A 19,739-nucleotide genomic window follows, 5' to 3' on the forward strand; every position below is an offset into this window, starting at 1 on the left:
TATTTTTAGGACTTTAACTCGTTGGCTATGGCATTTTAAACTCATTTTCAGTTTCCGATTCGATATGAAATAGGCACACATCTCCTGACATCCTTGAAACAAACAATAGCTACACATATCTTCAATCATATCCATGAATGGAGATGGCGTCGCTGTTTGATTAAGTTTTGGATTCCTAATCGGCTTCTGACTGACTGGTTCATGACCTCATTTGTCGGTCTGATAGCACAGGACATTGCTATGGGGGCATGTGTAACTGAAGAGTAGGCTATTCCGTGTGCTCAGTACCTTGACTTGCTTTACTCCCAGTCCAGTACACTATATGATTATTTGCCTGATGCCCCGAGGCTCGGAACTTCCAAAGCCCCACCAACACCATCTGTTGATGGTGTCATTGGTTCTGTTAATCCATCCTCTAATAAATCTTCCACAAACCCTGGGAAGCAAAAGTCGAATGCTCCAAATGAAAAGACTTCTCAGGCTGTATCCAATTTTGGTAATACTTCTGAGATTAATGTCGTCTAGTCCACTACAACGAACAAATCCTTGAAAGGAAAAAACAAGGGAAAAGGAAAGAATAAATCTGATCAACCGAAGCGGGATTCCCCTAAACCTCCACCCGAGGAAGGTGCCAAATGGAAGCCTAAGTATCCTTGCCTTATTTGTGATGAGGATCACTTTACCAAAGACTGCCCCAGGCGGTCTGAGGTTAGTCGTTTGTTAAAAGGTGCCCCGGGACTCCTGTCGTGCTCAAAGAGCCTTTTCCCTTGCAGCAAATGCAAATGGTGGTTGATCCATCCCAATCCTCTTCTCCCTTTGGTTCTCAAGTGTTTATGGCTGGGAAAATTCCCATCCACATTAGTACTCGGGCAAAAGAATATCCGTCGCCTGCCGGGAAAGAGCCTGAGGTCCCCTCTAGCGCTCCTTTGTCCAGTTCTGGTCCCCTCCATATCGAGAGACCTAGCACTAAGATGACCATCTGACTCCCTCCTAAAGGTGTACTTCGGAAGTCTTCTTACAACCCTAATGCTTGTGCTGCTCAGCACTATAGCATTGTTCAGGACTTAGCCTAGGCTCTGTCAACTATGTCCACTTTAGAAGTTCTCCAAAGCTGCCTCTCTCAGAGGAAGTCCTTGTTATCAGCTATCAGTGGCATTGACCCGGCCGATTCGGATTTTATCACTTTTGACCTAGACAGCCATATACCGATAATGCCTCACCGAATTTCCTTCCTTATCCAGGTCATCATTAATTCTAAAATGATTTATCATACTGTCATTGATGAAGGCGCTTCTACTTGCATAATGTTTGTTGTTTGTTGGAAGGCTATCGGTTCTCCGACTCTTAGCCAGTCTCCTACGACCTTGGAAGCCTTTGATGGGAGAGAGTCTCACCCTTATGGTATCCTCCAACACTTGCCTATTACTTTGGAAGGGAAGATGGTCGAAGTGGAGGTTGAAGTCATTGATGCCAATCTAACTTACAACCTCCTTTTGGGATGAATTTGGACAAATGCCATGCGGGCCGTGGCTTCATCTCTATTTCGTGTCATTCGTTTCCCTCATCAGGGGAAGATCATCACAGTAGACCAGCTATCTTTATTCACCTCCTCCTCTTCCGATGGAAACATGCCTTTTGTGGAGCATACCTCCATTCCGTGTGAGAGTGTGGGAGCTAGACTCTTTAAAGATCCTGCCCTTATGGGTGTTTTTCCACTCTCGCCTCCCAATGTTGCTCCTATTAATATGATTTCTATTCGCTCTGATCTGTGGGTTCTTCACCCCGCTAATTAGATAGAATCTTGGGGTGATGAGATGCCATTGAGTCCTGCCGAGCTCAACTACGTTGAAATTGTTTCTACATCGACTCCACCCTCTGAATCTTCTCCTTCGAGTAGAACTCTCGACTCGTACGCTCATTCCCCTTGGCTTGGAGATGGCGATTCTTTAGACCCTTTAAAGGAAATTTTTCCTTTTGATGAAGCGATTATTGAGACCATGTCTTTTGAGGGACCCCCTTGATCCGATCATCACAATCGTTCCTCATTTCTTCATGCCCATCGGGAAATGATTCCATGTCTTGAGCGGTTTGCTCCTTGTCTCCCATCCCAACCCCTCCAGACACCCATTCAAGTTCATCAAGTGTCTTCTAAGGGGAACATGGGAAACATCACGCAAACCCAGCCAATTGACATCTCTGTTAAACTAGGGATTGTCGAGCACATCCATGTTGGAGTAACTTGTACTCCGAAGGAGATTCAGCTCTATACTGATCTTTTTTGCGAATTCCGTGATGTGTTTGCTAGCATCGTGGTGCATGAGATACCTACATATCTGGGTGCTAAGCCTGTTCGGTAGTGTTTACGCCCCATGCACCCCCGAAAGGCTGCGGCTATTAAAGCGGAAGTTGAAAATCTTCTTAAGGCTGGTTTTATTTAACCCATCCCACTCATAGACTAGGTCTCTAATATTGTCCCCGTGACTAAAAAACAGGGCACTATCAGGGTATGCGTTGATTATCGTGATATTAATCGGGCCTGTCCCAAAGATAACTACCCTACACCCTTCATTGACCAGCTCATTGATGAGTGTGCCAAGAGTGAAATGTACTCATTCATGGATGCCTTTTCTGGTTATAATCAGATTAATATTACGCGTGCAGATCAACACAAAACCACCTTTATCTTTCTGTGGGGCACTTTCGCCTATAAAAATATCCCCTTCAGTTTAAAAAATGCTGGTGCCACCTTCTAGCGCGCAATGTCTTATGCATTCCATGATATTCGACACATTGTGTAGCCTTACCTGATGATCTACCAGCTCATTCAGCAAAGCGCCAGGACCATCCAACTCACCTTCACGAAATTTTCCTCCGCTATCGACAGTATCAAATCCGGCTTAATCCACATAAGTGTATCTTTTATGTTGAGTCAGGCAGACTTCTCGGGTTCATCGTCTCCTGAGAGGGTATCTGTTTATATCCCCTTAAAGTCAAAGCCATCCTGAATCTCCCTCCTCCTGCTTCTTTGTAGCAATTGTAGAGTTTGCAGGGTAAAGTGAATTTTTTACGGTGATTTATTGAAGCAGGATACCCCTTTTATTTGGGATGCCGCTACCCACGAGTCATTCGAGCGCCTCAAGGTTCTCATTGTTTCTGCTCCGTTGTTGCATCCTCCTGATTATCATCGTGACTACACTCTGTATTTGGCTGCTATTGATACCACTATTGGCATGGTTCTAGTTCAAGATGATGACGATGACACTGAGCATGTTGTTTACTATCTCAGTCGCAATTTACTAGATACAAAAACTCGATATGCCTATGTCGAGAAATTAGCATTGGCCATCGTTTGTGTCGTCCAATGCTTCCGCCATATCTTATTGCGCACCACGACGGTGGTTTCTGATTGCAACCCGATGATGTACATCCTGTCACGTCAGTTACTGGGGGGAAAATACTCAAAGTGGATTGACATCCTCCAAGAGTTCGACTTGGAATTCACCACTGCCAAGTCTAAGAAATCCCTCGTCTCTACTGAGTTGCTTTTCTCTCTACCATCTCTCACTGTGCCCTATCAGTTAGAGGCCCATATTCCGGATGACACTCTGTTCTTAATTAGCACCCTCGATCCCTGGTACGGGGATATCATTGTCTATCTTCAGACGTCCTCTTTTTGTCTCGATGTGTCTAAGGATGCTCAGCGACATATTCGCCATTAGTCTCAACCCTATCGTATTATTGGGGACACCCTGTACCATCTCGACACCGACTCTGTTCTCCGCCGATGCTTAACATTCAAGGAAGTTGAACAAGTTCTAAATGATTGCCATTTTGGCACCTGTGGTGGTCACATGTTTGAGTATGCTACTACTCAGAAGATCCTCTGTGCTGGTTACTTTTGGTCCTCCATCTTCAAGGATTCCATTCTTGTCGTCCGCTCTTGTCATGAGTGCCAAATCTACCAACGAGAGATGCACATGCCTCCCGCTCCATTGCACCTTGTCATTACCATCGGCCCTTTTGCCAAATGGGGCATTGATTATATGACCCGCAACCCTCGCTTGGCCGGGGGGCATGGGTATATCATCGTTTCTGTTGATTATTTCACAAAATGGGCCGAGGCAATGCCTACACTATCTAAAGACGTCACACAGCAGCACAATTTTTATTTATTCATGTTATCTGACGGTTCGGAGTCCCTTAGGCTATCATCACTGATCACGGTAAGCATTTCCATAATCATATGATGACTGAGTTAACAACCCAACTAGGCTTGTGGCATGATAGCTTGACACATACTATCCTCAGGCCAATGGCCAAGTAGAAGCCATCAACAAGGTTCTAGTTATGATGCTTCAATGTACAATTAGCATGCACAAGTCCAACTGGCACTTGATGTTGTTCTTCGCCTTATGGTCTTATCGAACCTTTATGAAGGATGCCACCGGGTTCACCCCATTCGAATTGGTTTACGGGCTGGAGGATACCCTTCCGATTGAATGTGAGACCCTTTCTTTGAAATTACCCGTCGAATTACTCCCCAACACTACTTTGGTAGAAGAACGCCTTCTCTACCTAGAGCGGCTGGACAAGACTCGTCGACTAGCCTCTCTAGCTATTGAAGCACAGAAGAAGAGAGTGAAAAATCACTTCGATAATATTGTCATCCTCGTTCTTTCGTTGAAGGAGATTTATTCCTGCTCTATGATCAAGCAAATGATAAGCTGGGGGTAGGCAAATTCAAGCCCATGTGGCATGGGCCTTATATTGTAAAGCGAGTTTTGCAAAAAGGGGCCTATGAGCTGATTGATTATGAAGGGAACCCTCTAGATAAGCCTCGAAATGGGCTTTATCTGAAAAAATATTATGCTTGAACTCCATGCACTCTAATTTGTACATACGTGTGTTTTTAGCAGGTGTGTTGTGTGTGTGTTTTCATGATTGGGTTGGTGTGTAGGCATAATTGCCACTTATTGTGTCTTTTGCTTCTTGTGCAGATGTCTGGTACACCTTACGTCGGTTTCGCTGATGGTGCCTACCACAGTACCCGCAACCTTTCTTCTACAACATAGGTGATCTATGATCCTTACGGTGAGTTAGTAGACCTTCAGGGTGTTTGTCTAGGTTGTACCACAAATAATGTCGCTGAATATAGTGTTGTTATTGAGTTACTGACCGAGGCTATCAATCTCAATATTCGTGCATTGGTTGTGAATCTGGATTCTCAGCTTGTCGTCCACCAGCTTAATGGGCGTTATTCCGTCAGAGACCTTCGGATTCTAAGGTTGTATTTACATGTTAAATTGTTAGAAAGGAATTTTGATTTTATCACATATCAACACATTCCATGAAGATTAAACACGTTAATTGATGCATTGGCAAACCATGTATTAGACAGAAATTTGCATAACATGTAATCAAAATAGCATATAAGAAGCATGCAAAACACAATAATGAACCATAGGAATATGTATATATATATCTCGTGTGGTGCACCGAGGCACTCAAAAAACAAGTGTATATGTCCAAATAGAGTCTGTGTTCTCCGTACATATGAGACACATGTCTCTCAAAAAATAAGCAGGAAATAAAACCTAGGTGTCTACTGCAGTGGATTATGCTCCCTATAGAACACCACTGCCAATGCCACTTGCCTCAGCAGGCAGTGCACCCTGGGTATCACTCCTACTGTGTGGATCTTGAACTCTATGGGGACCTCTTTGACCCCCATGTAATCAGGGATCCCTGCCATTAGGCCCTCAAGATTTCGGGCCACTGTCTCCACTGAATCATCAGCTGGGGGAGCCAAGGCCAGTGCTCCGACGCCCTGTGGATTCCTCTGTGCCTCTGGGGCCAGCCCTATAGGTCTCACCGGTCCCACATCTGCAAATAACATAGAGTACGTCATTAGGACATATGCATGAAAAAATCTAAAAACATCATAAAAATAAAATACAAAAAACAATGTGATCAAGGGTCTTACCACCATCATCCCATTGCTCGCCAGCGGGTAGCTGCATGTCAGGGTCTCCGCGAAAGTCCATGCTAGCATATGGCCAGTCCTCGATGAAGATCGTTTGGCGCTCCAGCCACTCACAGAACAGTGTCCCCCTTGACACTGGTTGTCTGCCACCTCCTCGTGGCATAACATGTGCCCACTGTGTGATCCTGGTATCCCGTGGTCTGGGAAAATCCAAATCCATGTCCTGCAACTGTGGCGTCGGCACCCGCTTTAGCATGAGTGGGACTAAGATGGACCCGTAGCCAAACTGTTTTGTCTCTCCTCGATGGCAGTTGGTAAGTTGTCTCTTCATATTAGCTGTCATTATTTCTGCCCAATTGAACATGGTCGGATTGAGACATTCGAGAGCCAACTGGAGATGGGTCTTCGATGCCTCGTGTTGGGCTTGGGAGCCCGCTGCCCGCATCACCATAAATAGCATTGCATGAAGAACCACGTCTTCCACCGTCGGGATTTCCACCTTCCCGCTTTTCATTTTGCGTGCCCGTGGGCACACTCGTGCCATCAACATCTCTAGAGGGTTGCCCTCGAGTCGCTGCCCCTCTAGAATTGGCCTCTCACCATGACGAGACAACCCAGTTAGGAAATATACATCTGTGGCATCGAACTCAATGTCTCAGCCTCGGATTATGAATTTCCCATCTGTCGGATTCCAGGCACGAATCAGTAGCTCTAGCAAATCAGGTTGGGCCCAAAGGTGCAAAGTAAGGATGAATTTTAGCAATGCGCATCCACGTAAAGAAGTTCGGCACCCATCATTATCATCGTGCGTTCGTTCCTGCCAAACAAATGCCATTAGGACCTGCATGATGAGAAAAAATTAATTAGAACTTCGTTTACAAATTTCAACTCATAATTTGCACAAAAAAATAATTCTGCGTTGCCATCGCGACTGTTTTTAAAAGAGTCGTGATGGCGCGAAGTTGACAGTTCAATTTTCTCGTGGTCATTGCGGAAGTACATCATATTCTCACGATGATCGGAAAGTGTTATGTGTAAAGCGCACTCAGTCATCATGGACCGGAGCGGCATACCCGTGATGACCGAGCGGTGGACTCCGACTCAAAAATCCGTCTAAACTTACATGTCTAACGCCAGAATGCATAAAAAAGATATTGAAATGAAGCACAGGAAGAAGCCTACTTACCTGGTAGAAGTTTCAGGATGAACCGTGGATGAATGAGGCCAAAATCAGCTTGCCAACCTTGCTCAAGTTGGTGCTCCAAAATGCTCCAAGGTGAAATGAACACTGCAAATGGTAAAAATAAATGGATTACCCCCCCCCCCGCTTTTATAGTAATTTTTGAAAATTAAAAAATTATATTTTTTAAAAAATGTGGGTTTTTCTCATTTTTATCACATGGTTAGTTAAAATTTTGGTTTTTTGACTATGTTTTCACATATATTGTTCATTTTATGTCGAATGGGTTTACGTTTGACGTGTTTTGTGCAGAGCTATAGATAGTGGAGTTATGTCATGCTTCATGTACACTTGGTCCATAAAGTTTTCTTTAATGTTATTTTTTGACTTAAAAGATGAAAAGATAGCCAAGTTATTCCTTTTGACTCGTTAAAAGAAATAAGGGATGGTCGAATTTAAGCTCTTTTTCGATCGTGTAAACACGAAAAGATTGCCAGGCCTTTGTCATTTCGGGTTCGTTGCTAGTTACGAAACAACGTGATTTCGATCACTTTTATACTTTTTCAGGTCGAAGTCACTAATCACGAAAAGTACTTATTGATCGTAATGGTCAAGTGATTCTTTCGAGTATCGTTTTATACTTTTTCGGGCTCGAGAGACACAAATCTATGAAAAAGGACCCCCCTGGAGTTTTCTTTTCTGTGTCTTTTTCAAACTCTCTAAACATGAAAAAGACTCCGAGTTTTACCTATGTCAGACTTGTTAAACCCTGACGACATTGCACTCGTCACCATGACGAGACTTGATCTTCTCCTCCCTAGGGCTCATTAAACTACTACCAGGTTGGATTCGATCGACGGTCGAACTTATATTACAAGCATATGCTATCCCCTTCAAGCTTGTTTTCCAAAATAATTGGGGTACTCGCCAGTAATGGTGGGGGAAAATTTGGAAATCATCATTGTCAGCTAGTCACTCTTGAACATCGACACTTTTTCTTCTTGTCGGGTTGGGACATCCAGACATCGTCATTTGGCCTTCTACGGGTTTGGGTTGCCATTTAGCCTCATTCCATCCAATTCACACTGTCTCCATCGAGCCTCTGATCCCTTGGTCCCTATATGCTACCACCCTCCGGAGTCGTGTCGTTGATATGTTCAAGAGTATAATCCTTTTGCAGTTTACATCCTTGCCTCCTCCTCTGATACTCTGTTTCACCATCTACCACTTGTTCCTTATCTCATGTCATTGATGGGGGAAACATTATGGCCCTCCTGCGACGGGTCGTCTCCTATTGACATTAGCTCATTATCCATGAGATTGATCTAGAGATCCCCTTTGGTACCTTAGAGCTTGCATGCCTCAATGGAAAGTTCTTAGCACCTGACGGTCAACTTTCATCATTGGTCATCGATTGGGTGATTCCACGAGTGTTCTACTTCAGCTCCTTCTTCACACTTCGTGGATTGTGCTAGACAGTACCTTGAGACTCGAGAGCCATTGGCATTATTGGTGGTTTCTCTCGCGCTTGTTAACAGTTTTTATCATTAACCAGTAATCAAGCGATTTTCTATCATGCTCGACCTCAATGCATCTATTCGGATGTTAGAATTTGTACTACAACCGGTTGGGTTCAAGACCCCGAACTCAGATTACACATGTTTGGGCTGTGTGGATTGGTTTGTGATTACATGACTCATTGATGGATGGTTGTGACCATACTTGAGTCTTCATGGATGGTTGCGACCATACCTTTGTCATTATCATGGTCTTATTAGCTAGATGGCTGCATCCATACCACAGACCTCATTCGTATGTCTTTTGGATGGCTACGCCCATGCCTAGACTACATGTATTTCACTATCAGAGATATCAGTTGTATTTGCGTACAGGTTCTTCCAGATGGTGTTTCGGCTCAGTCAGTTTCATAAAGAATTTCACCCTCCCATTCTCTCGGGCTTCATACTTTAGGGGGCATCTGTTACATAGAAATTTGTCACTGCCTTCATCCCAATATTTCTACTGTGTCATGTGTCCAATTCAAACATGCTCATATTGAAAAAAAGCTCTCTTGTGCTGCCAAATGACCCACTTTTCCTAAGTTATCTGCCTCATCACGACTATGGACTTAATACACGTGCTGAATGGCACTTATAAACAGTCCAGCCACACTTTCAGCGCGGAAGCACATCTGATTCCTGCGATGGTCCGATTTCATGCTCCAGCGCGAGGTTACTTATTATATTTAGCAATGATCTGACTAGCTACATTGCTCACTAGTGATGTCAGCACTAAAGCTCAGTTATGCACTCGTGATGATCCATATTGGGCGAATTTGTTCCAACAGTCGACCTTTTGGATGACTCCAGACTTGGTTGTTGGCATAGTTTGTGTCGCCTTTCCTCCTCTGGTGTGGTAGTTTCATCATTTGTGCTACCTTCCTTGGAGATAAGCTCACTCTTCCACCTTTCATGGAGACTCCTTCTCCTATTTAAACTCTTACCATTGCTATGCTCTGCTAGTTGGATAGCTGGCTAGTTGGTAAATTCTTGGATTGAGAAGTGCTGTTAGTCTTTGTGAGTTTGAAAATAGCTAGTGTGAGTGTGATAGATGTGGGATTGTTGATAGCTCGTGGAAGGTTGTGAAGTTCCCTTAACTTTGTGTAAAATTTATGAGTGAGAGAGAATTTTGTAGGTTGGGAGATCCATCTTCAAAGAGTGAATGCTTGAAGAACATGTTGGCTGGATCCCTTTGAGAGGCTTGTGGCATCAAGACTTTGGTTGTAAGATTGCTCTTATTTCATTATTAATATAATCTCAAAGGGATCCAGCTTGTGATATCACGAGATGTAGTAACCAGCTTGCTCATTATTTCTTAAATGCCTTCCACCTGCTCCATTTGGCCTCAAATAAGATATCCCATCATGAACAATGACACCAACGGTCACTTCCCAGTCAACCCGCATGGCAGCGCAGCCCTCCATTCGCAGTTGAGAACCCTGTGACATTCTACTCCTGCGTGCACCTTTCAGAGAACGCAGCTCCCAGGTAGAATAATTTATAGTCCTGTGCTCCCTTTCAACTGCCTGAAGCGCTAAGACTATCCTTCCTATGGCTAGTCAGGTGGTCGCACGACCTGTGCAGGGCTCCATCCCGCCCTCCAACATGGTATGCAGAAAATCCTCATCTATCATTGTGGCAATTGGTGCCACATGCTCTACTATTTACAATGCGCTTCCCTGGTTACTACATCTCGTGATATGCGGTCCTAGCCATGGCAGCAGACTAACCAATTCTCGATGATAGTCCTCTAATTCGTTAGAATGATCGTATGCATCTTGCCTTGGTATCCTCAGTCTGTTGACGAGAAATGCTCCCTTTATTTCGTTTTCTAGCCATGTGACCTTTGCGTCCAGTAAAACACCTTTCTTCCTTAACCGTACCCGGTCCTTTTCCAGTTCGCAAAGTCTAAAGTTTCCCCGTCGAATTTCTTTCTAAAGTCTTATATGTTTTGCTTCACGCAGTTGTGTGATTTATTCATTTATGGCTTCGCGCATGGTCGAATCTATGGTTGCTATTACGTGTGGACTTGGATTTGCATGCTCCTTCGAGATTACAACCCCCGCTTCATATTGTGGCTTTGGAATTTTTCTCGCAGTCATAGTCTTGCACATGGTCCTATAAGCCCATCGAATTGCTGGTATGTGCAGGTCCCAGTCAGTGCATTTCACATGGTGGACCCTATTTAGCACTTCACATGCCTTATTAAAGGCTTCCCCGCTGATAATCCTTGGTGTGCTTCGTCTTCTCTACTTCTACGTTTTATTCATGTTTTCTATTAGGAGAGTAGTGTGTGTTAGTGCGGGCTACGTACCATATACTTGTATCCATCTCGAAAGGTGGGCATGAAAGTTGTTTCGCCCCTTAAAACTTGCTTTCATCCATATCTGAGGTTTTCCAAATCATGTAAGCGTCACCTTTTTGTAGTCGCACCAATCCTTGAAACTCTGTTGGTGCATACCCCACCACCTTGCGGGTGTAGCGCACAGTGCCCATTTTAGAGCATCGAACCACTGTTGTTCTGGTACTTCACTTTCAAATTTGTTTAGGAATTCCTCCACTGATGTCAATCCATCATACATGGGCAGATCCCTTGCCTCTGTTGCTACACAGTGCAATGACCTTATCATCATGTTTCAATTTAGCGTGGTTACCTCGTGTAACCGGTTCTGCCATTGTTCTACTTCCTCGTCCGAATCCGAAGTGCAGGAGCTGTCATGCTCACATGAAATTCTACCGTCTGCTATCAAATTCACCCAGTCCTACTCTCGTGTAGTTATCTTGTTGATACAATCAAGATCGTCCTCACTATCATCGTCGCGCACCGGTTCAGTGTATCGCACTCCTTCGGTAGGATCTAGCAGTACTACTATGCTTAGTGAAATTTTCTCAAAAATCATTTTGCGCTTCTTAAGGTTTATGACTCCATTCATATCAGTGGGACAGGATGGGGATTTTTATCATCAGAAATTTCTATCACTTCGAAATCCACCAGTGCGCTCGCGCCTTCAATATCGACTGTTACTCCTTGCAATATTTCCATGGGTAAGATATTATGTTGGTTCACCATTCGCAATTGAATAGGAGACCACTACAACGCGGGCCTACCCATGCATTCCCATGTCTACTTTGGCAGTACATTCATGTCCGATCCTAGATCCAGAATTACTTGATCCCTCACATACTCTCCGATTTGCACAATCAACCTCATTTCCCTTCCTCTTTGTGATATATGTTTCCTGAGATTTTGTACTAGCATGGCTCTCCTGACCCAATGCACATACTGATAAGTTCCTGCAGTCCTTTCACAACCCTGTTGTCACACAACAACTTCATACATGTCTCCAGAAAGGTAGTGAGAATTGAAGGATCCATCTTCGGTTCTAGTTGATCCTTACTACCTAAAGTGGAGGCCTCTGTGAAGCTCTTCTTAGCTTCCATGAATGTCTCCTTCGTGCGTTCCAAATCAAATTCAGGTTCCTTTGTAGGAGCCTTGCGAACCCACACACTTTCTTCAGGCTGCTTACCTTTGTCATGCCCTATTGTGATACTGCTCCAAAGCACGATGTTCACATTCAGATCCTCTTCGCGTGGCTTAGCCCTCATCATTTGTAGATTCTAAGTTGGGGGAGGCTATATTATTCCCTTATCACGTAACCTCGCTATCAGGGTAGGGAAATCCTCTGTCTCATGGTCAAACTGAGTACAATATAAACATGACGCTCTTGTTGGATTTGTACAATTGCGGGCATAGTGTCCCGACCCTCCGCAATTGTAACAAATCAACTGTCTGTGACCTCTTCCTTGGCCCATTCCACCTTGACCTCGGCTGCGCCCCTAAAAGCCATTGCGCGCCAGTCTTGTATTTTGATCGAGGGCTCGTGTTTCAGTCTGCACCCTGTAGGTAGGGGTTCGATCCGTCATTAGCTCATAACTTCTGCAGGTGTGCTCGTCATGACCTACCAACCCGGAGAAATTACAAAACAATTGTTGGGATGTCTGTGTATACTTCTGCAATAGGTTATAATTGTGTGTAGCATGTTTTCCTCCTATCTAACAGATTGCGCACCATAATGCAGGCACCGCACTCGACCCTACTTGTGCCTCCAGATTTAATGGCATCATCCCTCCTGCTGCCAAATAGTTCGCGAAGACTGGATAGTGATGTTTTTCATGTCCCTATCCCTTGCATTTGATGCACCATACCTCCTCGTGCACCTCTGGGCAAGTTGTTTTGTCTTGTTTTAAACTCTACATTTCCAGGCATAAATTTTTGAATTGCATGTGGATTTGTTGAAATCCTAGGCCAGGATCTTGTATAGGGGTTTCGTGCAGTCTCATTGCAATCTCCAATGCTTCAGCCTAGGTGGATAACTTCTGCTGCGACAGTGCCATCCTAAAATGCGGCATTAGGGATGCTACAAACCATGCGTGGTGCTGTGCATCCATCAAGATCATGTTGGCTTCATGAATCATTCCCTTTAACCTCTGATCCAGTTCCCAGGGAGTCTCGCCTGGAAGCATCACAATCTCCTTAAACCCAATAATTGACTGCATCTCCAATTTTGGCCTGCTAAACTCCTTGTTCAGTGTGGCTTGGATTTTTGCGATACCTTCATTTGGGTTGTCATTAGAGTGTTTAATTTACCACGTTAGTGCACGGTCCTGCAACGTGCTTACCAATGTTTCCTTCTTTATGTTGTCATCTGTAACCCCTTGCACTTCCCATACCGCTTTTACAACAAACCAAAACTAGTCCGGATCTTCGTTTCCTACTCCTTTGAATACCGGTAATTTTATTGCACACACCATACTGAACTAGGTGGGTGGTGGAGGTGGTGTGGGTGGAGATGGAGGTGATGACGGTGAAACTGGTGGCGGTGTAGGTGGGGGTTGTATGTGCAAAATTCGCTGCCTTATCAGACTGATCACGCTTCTCAGAGAAACTTTCGTAAGCTCCTACTCGCTCTCTCGCGAGGGCATAATCAAGGGACTAGTCTTTAATTCTTTGCTACTTCTATTTCTGTAGATCTTCCCACTTCACGTAGTCCCAAACATTAATTTATTCGCTAACCTACTTTTTGTACAGTAGCATTTTAATCCAGGTATTCAAAGATTTAATGTAATTACCTCGCGGTCCTTTAAGGAAACGTCGTTCCACCTCACTATAGCTGACTGATGTGTCTACCATGAAATTGGTGATTAACCCTCCTATAATCCGATCAATCCAATGGTCCACAGCACGCACAATATTATCTTCCAAGGCTTCTAGTCTGTGCACCAATTCCGGAGTCCACACAATTGTTTTGTCGAGCCTACACCTCCCTTGACTTTCTGCTAGCTTCACGATCCACTCAAACAACTCAGAGGGGAGGGATGCAAAGAAAATCTCGTGGATTTCCGTATACACGTAGTGCTCTAACCACTATTCCTTTGATACTCGCTGATTCCTATTTTCCTGTGCCGCGAACTTGTGAATTTTTCTGTCCAACCACTTTCAATTTCTTTCTTTGTCAAATTCCAGTGGCACGACATTAGACATCCCTTATGTAGATCCCGGTCCTGGCAACGGAACCATTTTTTGGGTTAGTGGGGCCTGGCCCAGGTTTAGAAGTGATTTAGCCAAACAAATCCCAGCTTTATTGGCCCTTTCGACAACAGTCCATAGAGAGCGGACTGAGGTCTCACCCAAAGTAGTATGGGAGGGTGCTAGAACCAGGTTTCCACACCCTGGGGATGTCTAATGATTTCAAGTGGTCCGCGGTTCGATCCAAAACGCATGTCACTACGTGCACTTACTCGTACCTCGTAGCCTGAGGTGCTGCCTTCCGCAGCCCTATTCCAGGGGCGAACAATGTTATTACCCAAGTTCCTACTCATAGTCCAATATTAGTTGATTTACTTAACTTATTTGTACACTTTCAGTTAACAATATTCATAATACAAGTGCATGAAACAAATAAACAATATAATTGCAAGTAACATCAAACATGTAATAAATTAGAACAGATACACAGAATTGGTACTAGAACTTCTCTTTATTATTCTATTCCTTTGGTTACAGACTTGACTCTACCCTGCGCACTCAACTGTAGGGGTTCACACACTCAGCTGCAGACTCTACTAGACCTCTGCGCACTCAGCTGCAGAGCCTCTTCCTACTACTACGACCCAAGACACTTAGACGTTTCCACTACACTTCGCTACCTTCAGACTCCATTCATTCATTCCATTGATTCCTTCCATGACTTTACAACTTAGAGCCTCGCTCTATTTATATAATCCCATGGTCCGCGGACCATGGGTAGGATGACACTACATTCAAAACTTAGGGCAAAAAGCCCTATGATTCTATCATACAATTCGCGCCTGCAATTTGTGGAGCTTTACAATAATATTCCTCAAAACTTGGGCTTTGAGCCCCAAAACATGCTAGGGAGGGGGGGGGAGGGGGATATTCCATGCCCAGTAGAGGTGATATATGATATATGGAAGACTTATATAACAAAGGTGTCATATATATAATTGTTAGCAGGGAGGTGTTATATATGGCTCAACGTAATACCACCATTCAATGCGAGTTATACCGCCTATACATACTACACCACAGTCAACGCAACATCAGGTTCACCACAATGTATACCATATGTTGAGAGGATGTATGGATGGAAAATACAATGGATTGTTAGATATATATATGGATGGAATAATATGATATATAGAGGAGTTATACGGGGAGAAAAATACTGGTCACAAATTGTTCAACAAAGAACTATATGACAACTTTTCTGACTGTTCCAAGATTCCAACATTATAACAAATCCAAAAAGAATATGTTGAGGGATGTAAATAGTTTCCTTATGAAAAGTAGTGCCCAATATAGAAATGTGAAAGCATAGTGCCCATAGTACTATTCACATAGGAGGGGAAGGAGGTAATCCATGTCAAGGTCATGTCATAGTCACAATGGTGCCAAGGATTTCCACACTCACCGCACCACAACACCTCTAGGTAGCACACCTCCGGCCACAACATCTTTGGATTTAATGCACTAGCCACAACGCCTTCAGGAAACACACCATTCGATGCATCAAATCACTCCAATGTTTACATAAGGCAAAGAAATACCTCTATTATCACTCCTCCAGATCTCCAAGGCTAAGGAAGAGTCCAATTGAGGTAACCACAAATCAATCTTTTAGCTTGGTAGCTAGTCCTACCAAGTCGGAGAGGGCTCTATCCAAGGGATCACAGCCATGAGGGCTAGATAGATTAGGGTTTTAGGCTAGATGTAAAGTGCATGGGGTTGTTTGATTTGATTTTGGTTGAGTAGTCACAAAGATGGGTGATTTAGGTCAAAGGGACTAGGTTAGGGAAAATGAGATATGATTGTAGACATTCAAAGGGGCAAGGTAGGTATGAAGGTTAACACTTAAAAGGTGATTTTATGAGATGGTTTAAGACTAATGAGGAGTTAGGAAGAGCATAAGAGATGTATTCTTCCTAAACTAAGAAAAAATGGACAAAGTATGATAAATTACCCAAAACAAAGCATGAGCAAGCATGTATTCTACCTATCAACTTGAAAATTACCATGTAACGAACATGAAATGGTTTATGAACTGATAAAACATTCACACAAATGATCACAAAGAAGAAATAATGCTAAAAATTTATACCACATGTATCCCAGAAAAATAGCTGCAACTCATCTATTGAAAATTTCCAAAATCTGATACAATAGTCTCTGATCACTAGTATAACATCCCTTCTGAATCCGACCTGTAAAATGACTAAGAAAATACATAATATAGGCCTAAAACCAACTCATCCTAGGCTCAGGGGTAAAATCCATGAGAGGAGGAGCTATTGCAAGAAAGGTTGAACTGATAGCTGGACTGTAGAGTAGTCAAAGTGACTCATCCCTCACTCTAGAAAAATGATTCATTATATGCCACATAGGCCATTTAATTGATGTATCTACCCTAGATAAAAGTAAAAACATAATAATTACATCATATATATCAATTACATGAGTAAAAAAGAATTTCCCATATGTAAAATGCAACTTAGAGTGAAACAGTGGCAATAGTGGATGTTAAACACACATGGACAGCAAACAATATGAAAGATAAATCATGTGAGTTCATTTTTTATTAACATGAGATGTACATTTATAATACAGTGTTGTGACTCTTGGGTTTCAGATCCCAAGGTCCCTTGGACTGCTTAGTCTTTTCAGCTTCCACACTAACCCTTTAGGATTAGGTGTCCAACATTCCCCCCCTTAATCCGAAGGGTTATGTATGAGTCCAAGAAGAGAGCTGTAATACAAAATGTGCAAAAAATGCATGGCAGCACTAGGCTAAATGTGCTCTATGAAATGTTGGTAAAAAGGGCGGTGGTTTAAGGATGACCACCAACACTGGAACGCTTAGTGCAGTTCCCAGAACTCTTCCAAAACTGACAAGAAACTGAAGTTTTCTGCTAGAGGAAGTGATCCTATTGTTTTAAAGAGGGAAACCTTCAACCATAAAAGGGAGGTCTCACCCCGCATAAAAGGTAAAACTTCAACCTGAAAAGGGAAGTCTCAACCTGTGATGGTTTAAGGATAACCAACAACTCTGGAATGCTTAATGCAATTCCTGGAACTCTTCCAAAACTGGCAAGAAGCTGAAGTCTTCTGCTAGAGGAAGTGTTCTCAATCCAACTGAAGTCATGTTCACGGGCATCTTTGTCTCTGGCTACAACTCTGAAACTGGTGTGGCAGGTTGTGGCTCAGGCTCGCTTGATGTGACTTTGAAGCTTGTAGATGACCATCATTTCCCCCCCTGTCAGATACAAGGTGAGAAGATGGAGAAATCTCAACTGCAAGACTGTTCAATACTCTGGAACAAGTTCTGACATGTGTTTGGAATATCTTCTTGGCTGTTGATGCCCATTGCCAAGAAGCGATCCATCCAAGATGAATCTTTGTTCTTGCAGGTGGTTTGTTTCTGAAGCATCTGTGTGAAGAATGGCTGGTTTTATGACAATGCTCACATGGATGAAGATCAAAACAGTGATCTTTCAGATGGCCAACTCGATCACAGTGTTGGCATTTCACGATCTGTTGTTGTTGCTGTAGAAGAGGGGCAGAGTCTGAAACAGCTGGAGGTGAACTGTCATGAGGAACAAGTGAACTGTCATGAATGAATCCAACACTCTGAAACTGAATAGGCTTGGCATAGTCTGGAATATGAAAGGACAAGTCCTTGTCATATCCAAGACCAGTTCTGTGCTTGTTGTGGACAAGCTGTTCCCAAGGTCTGATGATGGGCTTGGGAAGTACAGACTGAGTTTCTGCATCTGCATATACAACTGCTGCTTTATTTGAATGAACTGTACCATTATTAACATGCTGCTGATGGGTGGTTGTCTCAATGTTCTGAACAAAAACAGGTTCAGAATGGTGTCTATTTTGATGTAGCTCTTCTTGCTGTAGCTGTGATTCAAGCTGCAAAAAATCGATCTTTTCTTGTGCATCATGCAGGCAGGTCTGAATGTCACAAAGAGTTTCTTTGTTGACTTTTACCATCCCATCAACAGTGGAATGAATTAGGATATTCAGTAACTTTAATGCATCTTCAAGTCTGGTCATTTTCTTCACCTCTGTCTTTGTGAGATGCCTGAACACAATGATTTCATCCAAACGATTCAAGAACTCAGGCCGAAAATATTGTTTCATTTCTTCATTCACAAGACTCTTAATCCTTGTGTAACTGCTGTCCTTTTCCCCATAATCAAGATCGAACCCAATTCTAGCTCCTCCTTTCTCAATCACGCTGCTTCCTACATTAGATGTCATAATCAAAAGAGTGTTCTTGAAATCTACAGTTCTACCCTTACTATCAGTTAATCTTCCATCTTCTAGAATTTGAAGCATCATATTGAATACATCAGGATGAGCCTTCTCAATCTCATCAAAAAGGACCACTGTATAGGGTCGTCTTCTCACAGCTTCAGTCAGCTGTCCTCCTTCACTGTAACCAACATATCCTGGGGGTGAACCAATCAATTTTGAGACAGTATGCCTCTCCATAAATTCACTCATATCCAACCGTATCATTGCCTCCTCTGAACCAAAATAATAAGCTGCTAGTGCCTTCGCAAGCTCTGATTTGCCAACACCAGTTGGACCTGAGAAAATAAAACTCGCAATTGGCCTGTTGGGATTTTTCAAACCAACTCGTGCTCGACGAATAGCTCGACTGATTGCTTTTACAGCTTCATCTTGCCCTATGACACGGTGATGAAGAGTTTCCTCCATCTTCAAAAGTCTGTCAGACTCATCAGTTGATACCTTTTCAACAGGAATACCTGTCCATGAAGATACAATATGTTCAATGTCTGCCTCTGTCACTGTTGGACCCTCATCATTTGCCTCACTCTCAGCTTTTGATTTTTCTTTACCCTTCTCTGTTATAGCAACAATTTGTGCCTTCAACTCCATCTCCCGGTCACGTAGCTCTCCAGCCTTTTCAAAGTCCTGGCTTCGAACAGCTTCATTCTTTTCTTTTGTTATTTGTCTAAGTTCTTTTTCAAGCTCTCTGGCCTCCTCAGGAAGCTGTGCATGCCTCAATCTCACTCGAGAACCAGCCTCATCAATCAGATCAATTGCTTTGTCAGGAAGGAAACGATCACTGATATATTGATACGACAACTTTGCAGTAGCCACCAAAGACTCATCAGTATAACGAAGCTTGTGATGAATCTCATATCGCCCACGAAACTTTCATGCCATATTTTCTTTTAGGCGAAACATTCTGCTAATTCAGAACTGACACAGGCTGTTTTGCTACCAGATATCGAATTAATCTCCAATGGGGGGTCCCGCATTTGATTGCTTGAGAAATCCTCTGGGTGCCGTAATATTCATGTTTGATAAAGCCGTCTCCGCAGGGGCTGATCCCTCTAAGCTTGGAATCTGCTTGTCGATGTTCTTGGCAATAACAATATGTTTGATGCAATGTGGGAT

The 19,739-nt window shown here is 43.3% G+C and overlaps 1 protein-coding gene across 1 annotated transcript; it reads right to left on the reverse strand.

The window, feature by feature from the left end:
- Positions 1-6,638: 6,638 nt before the first annotated feature.
- On the reverse strand, positions 6,639-19,600 carry LOC149146846 (ATP-dependent Clp protease ATP-binding subunit ClpA homolog CD4B, chloroplastic-like). Its single transcript, XM_089441641.1, has 4 exons — positions 19,547-19,600; positions 18,297-19,493; positions 7,057-7,110; positions 6,639-6,824 (listed from the first exon to the last, which is right to left on the reverse strand). Exons 1-4 carry the CDS (start codon positions 19,598-19,600, stop codon positions 6,639-6,641), a joined length of 1,491 nt encoding a protein of 496 aa, XP_089297767.1.
- Positions 19,601-19,739: the final 139 nt, after the last annotated feature.

The sequence above is a fragment of the Pinus tabuliformis genome, chromosome 9, assembly GCF_031772625.1.
Source record: "Pinus tabuliformis cultivar Carrire ecotype Pingquan chromosome 9, CPIR1, whole genome shotgun sequence".
Taxonomy (NCBI): domain Eukaryota; kingdom Viridiplantae; phylum Streptophyta; class Pinopsida; order Pinales; family Pinaceae; genus Pinus; species Pinus tabuliformis.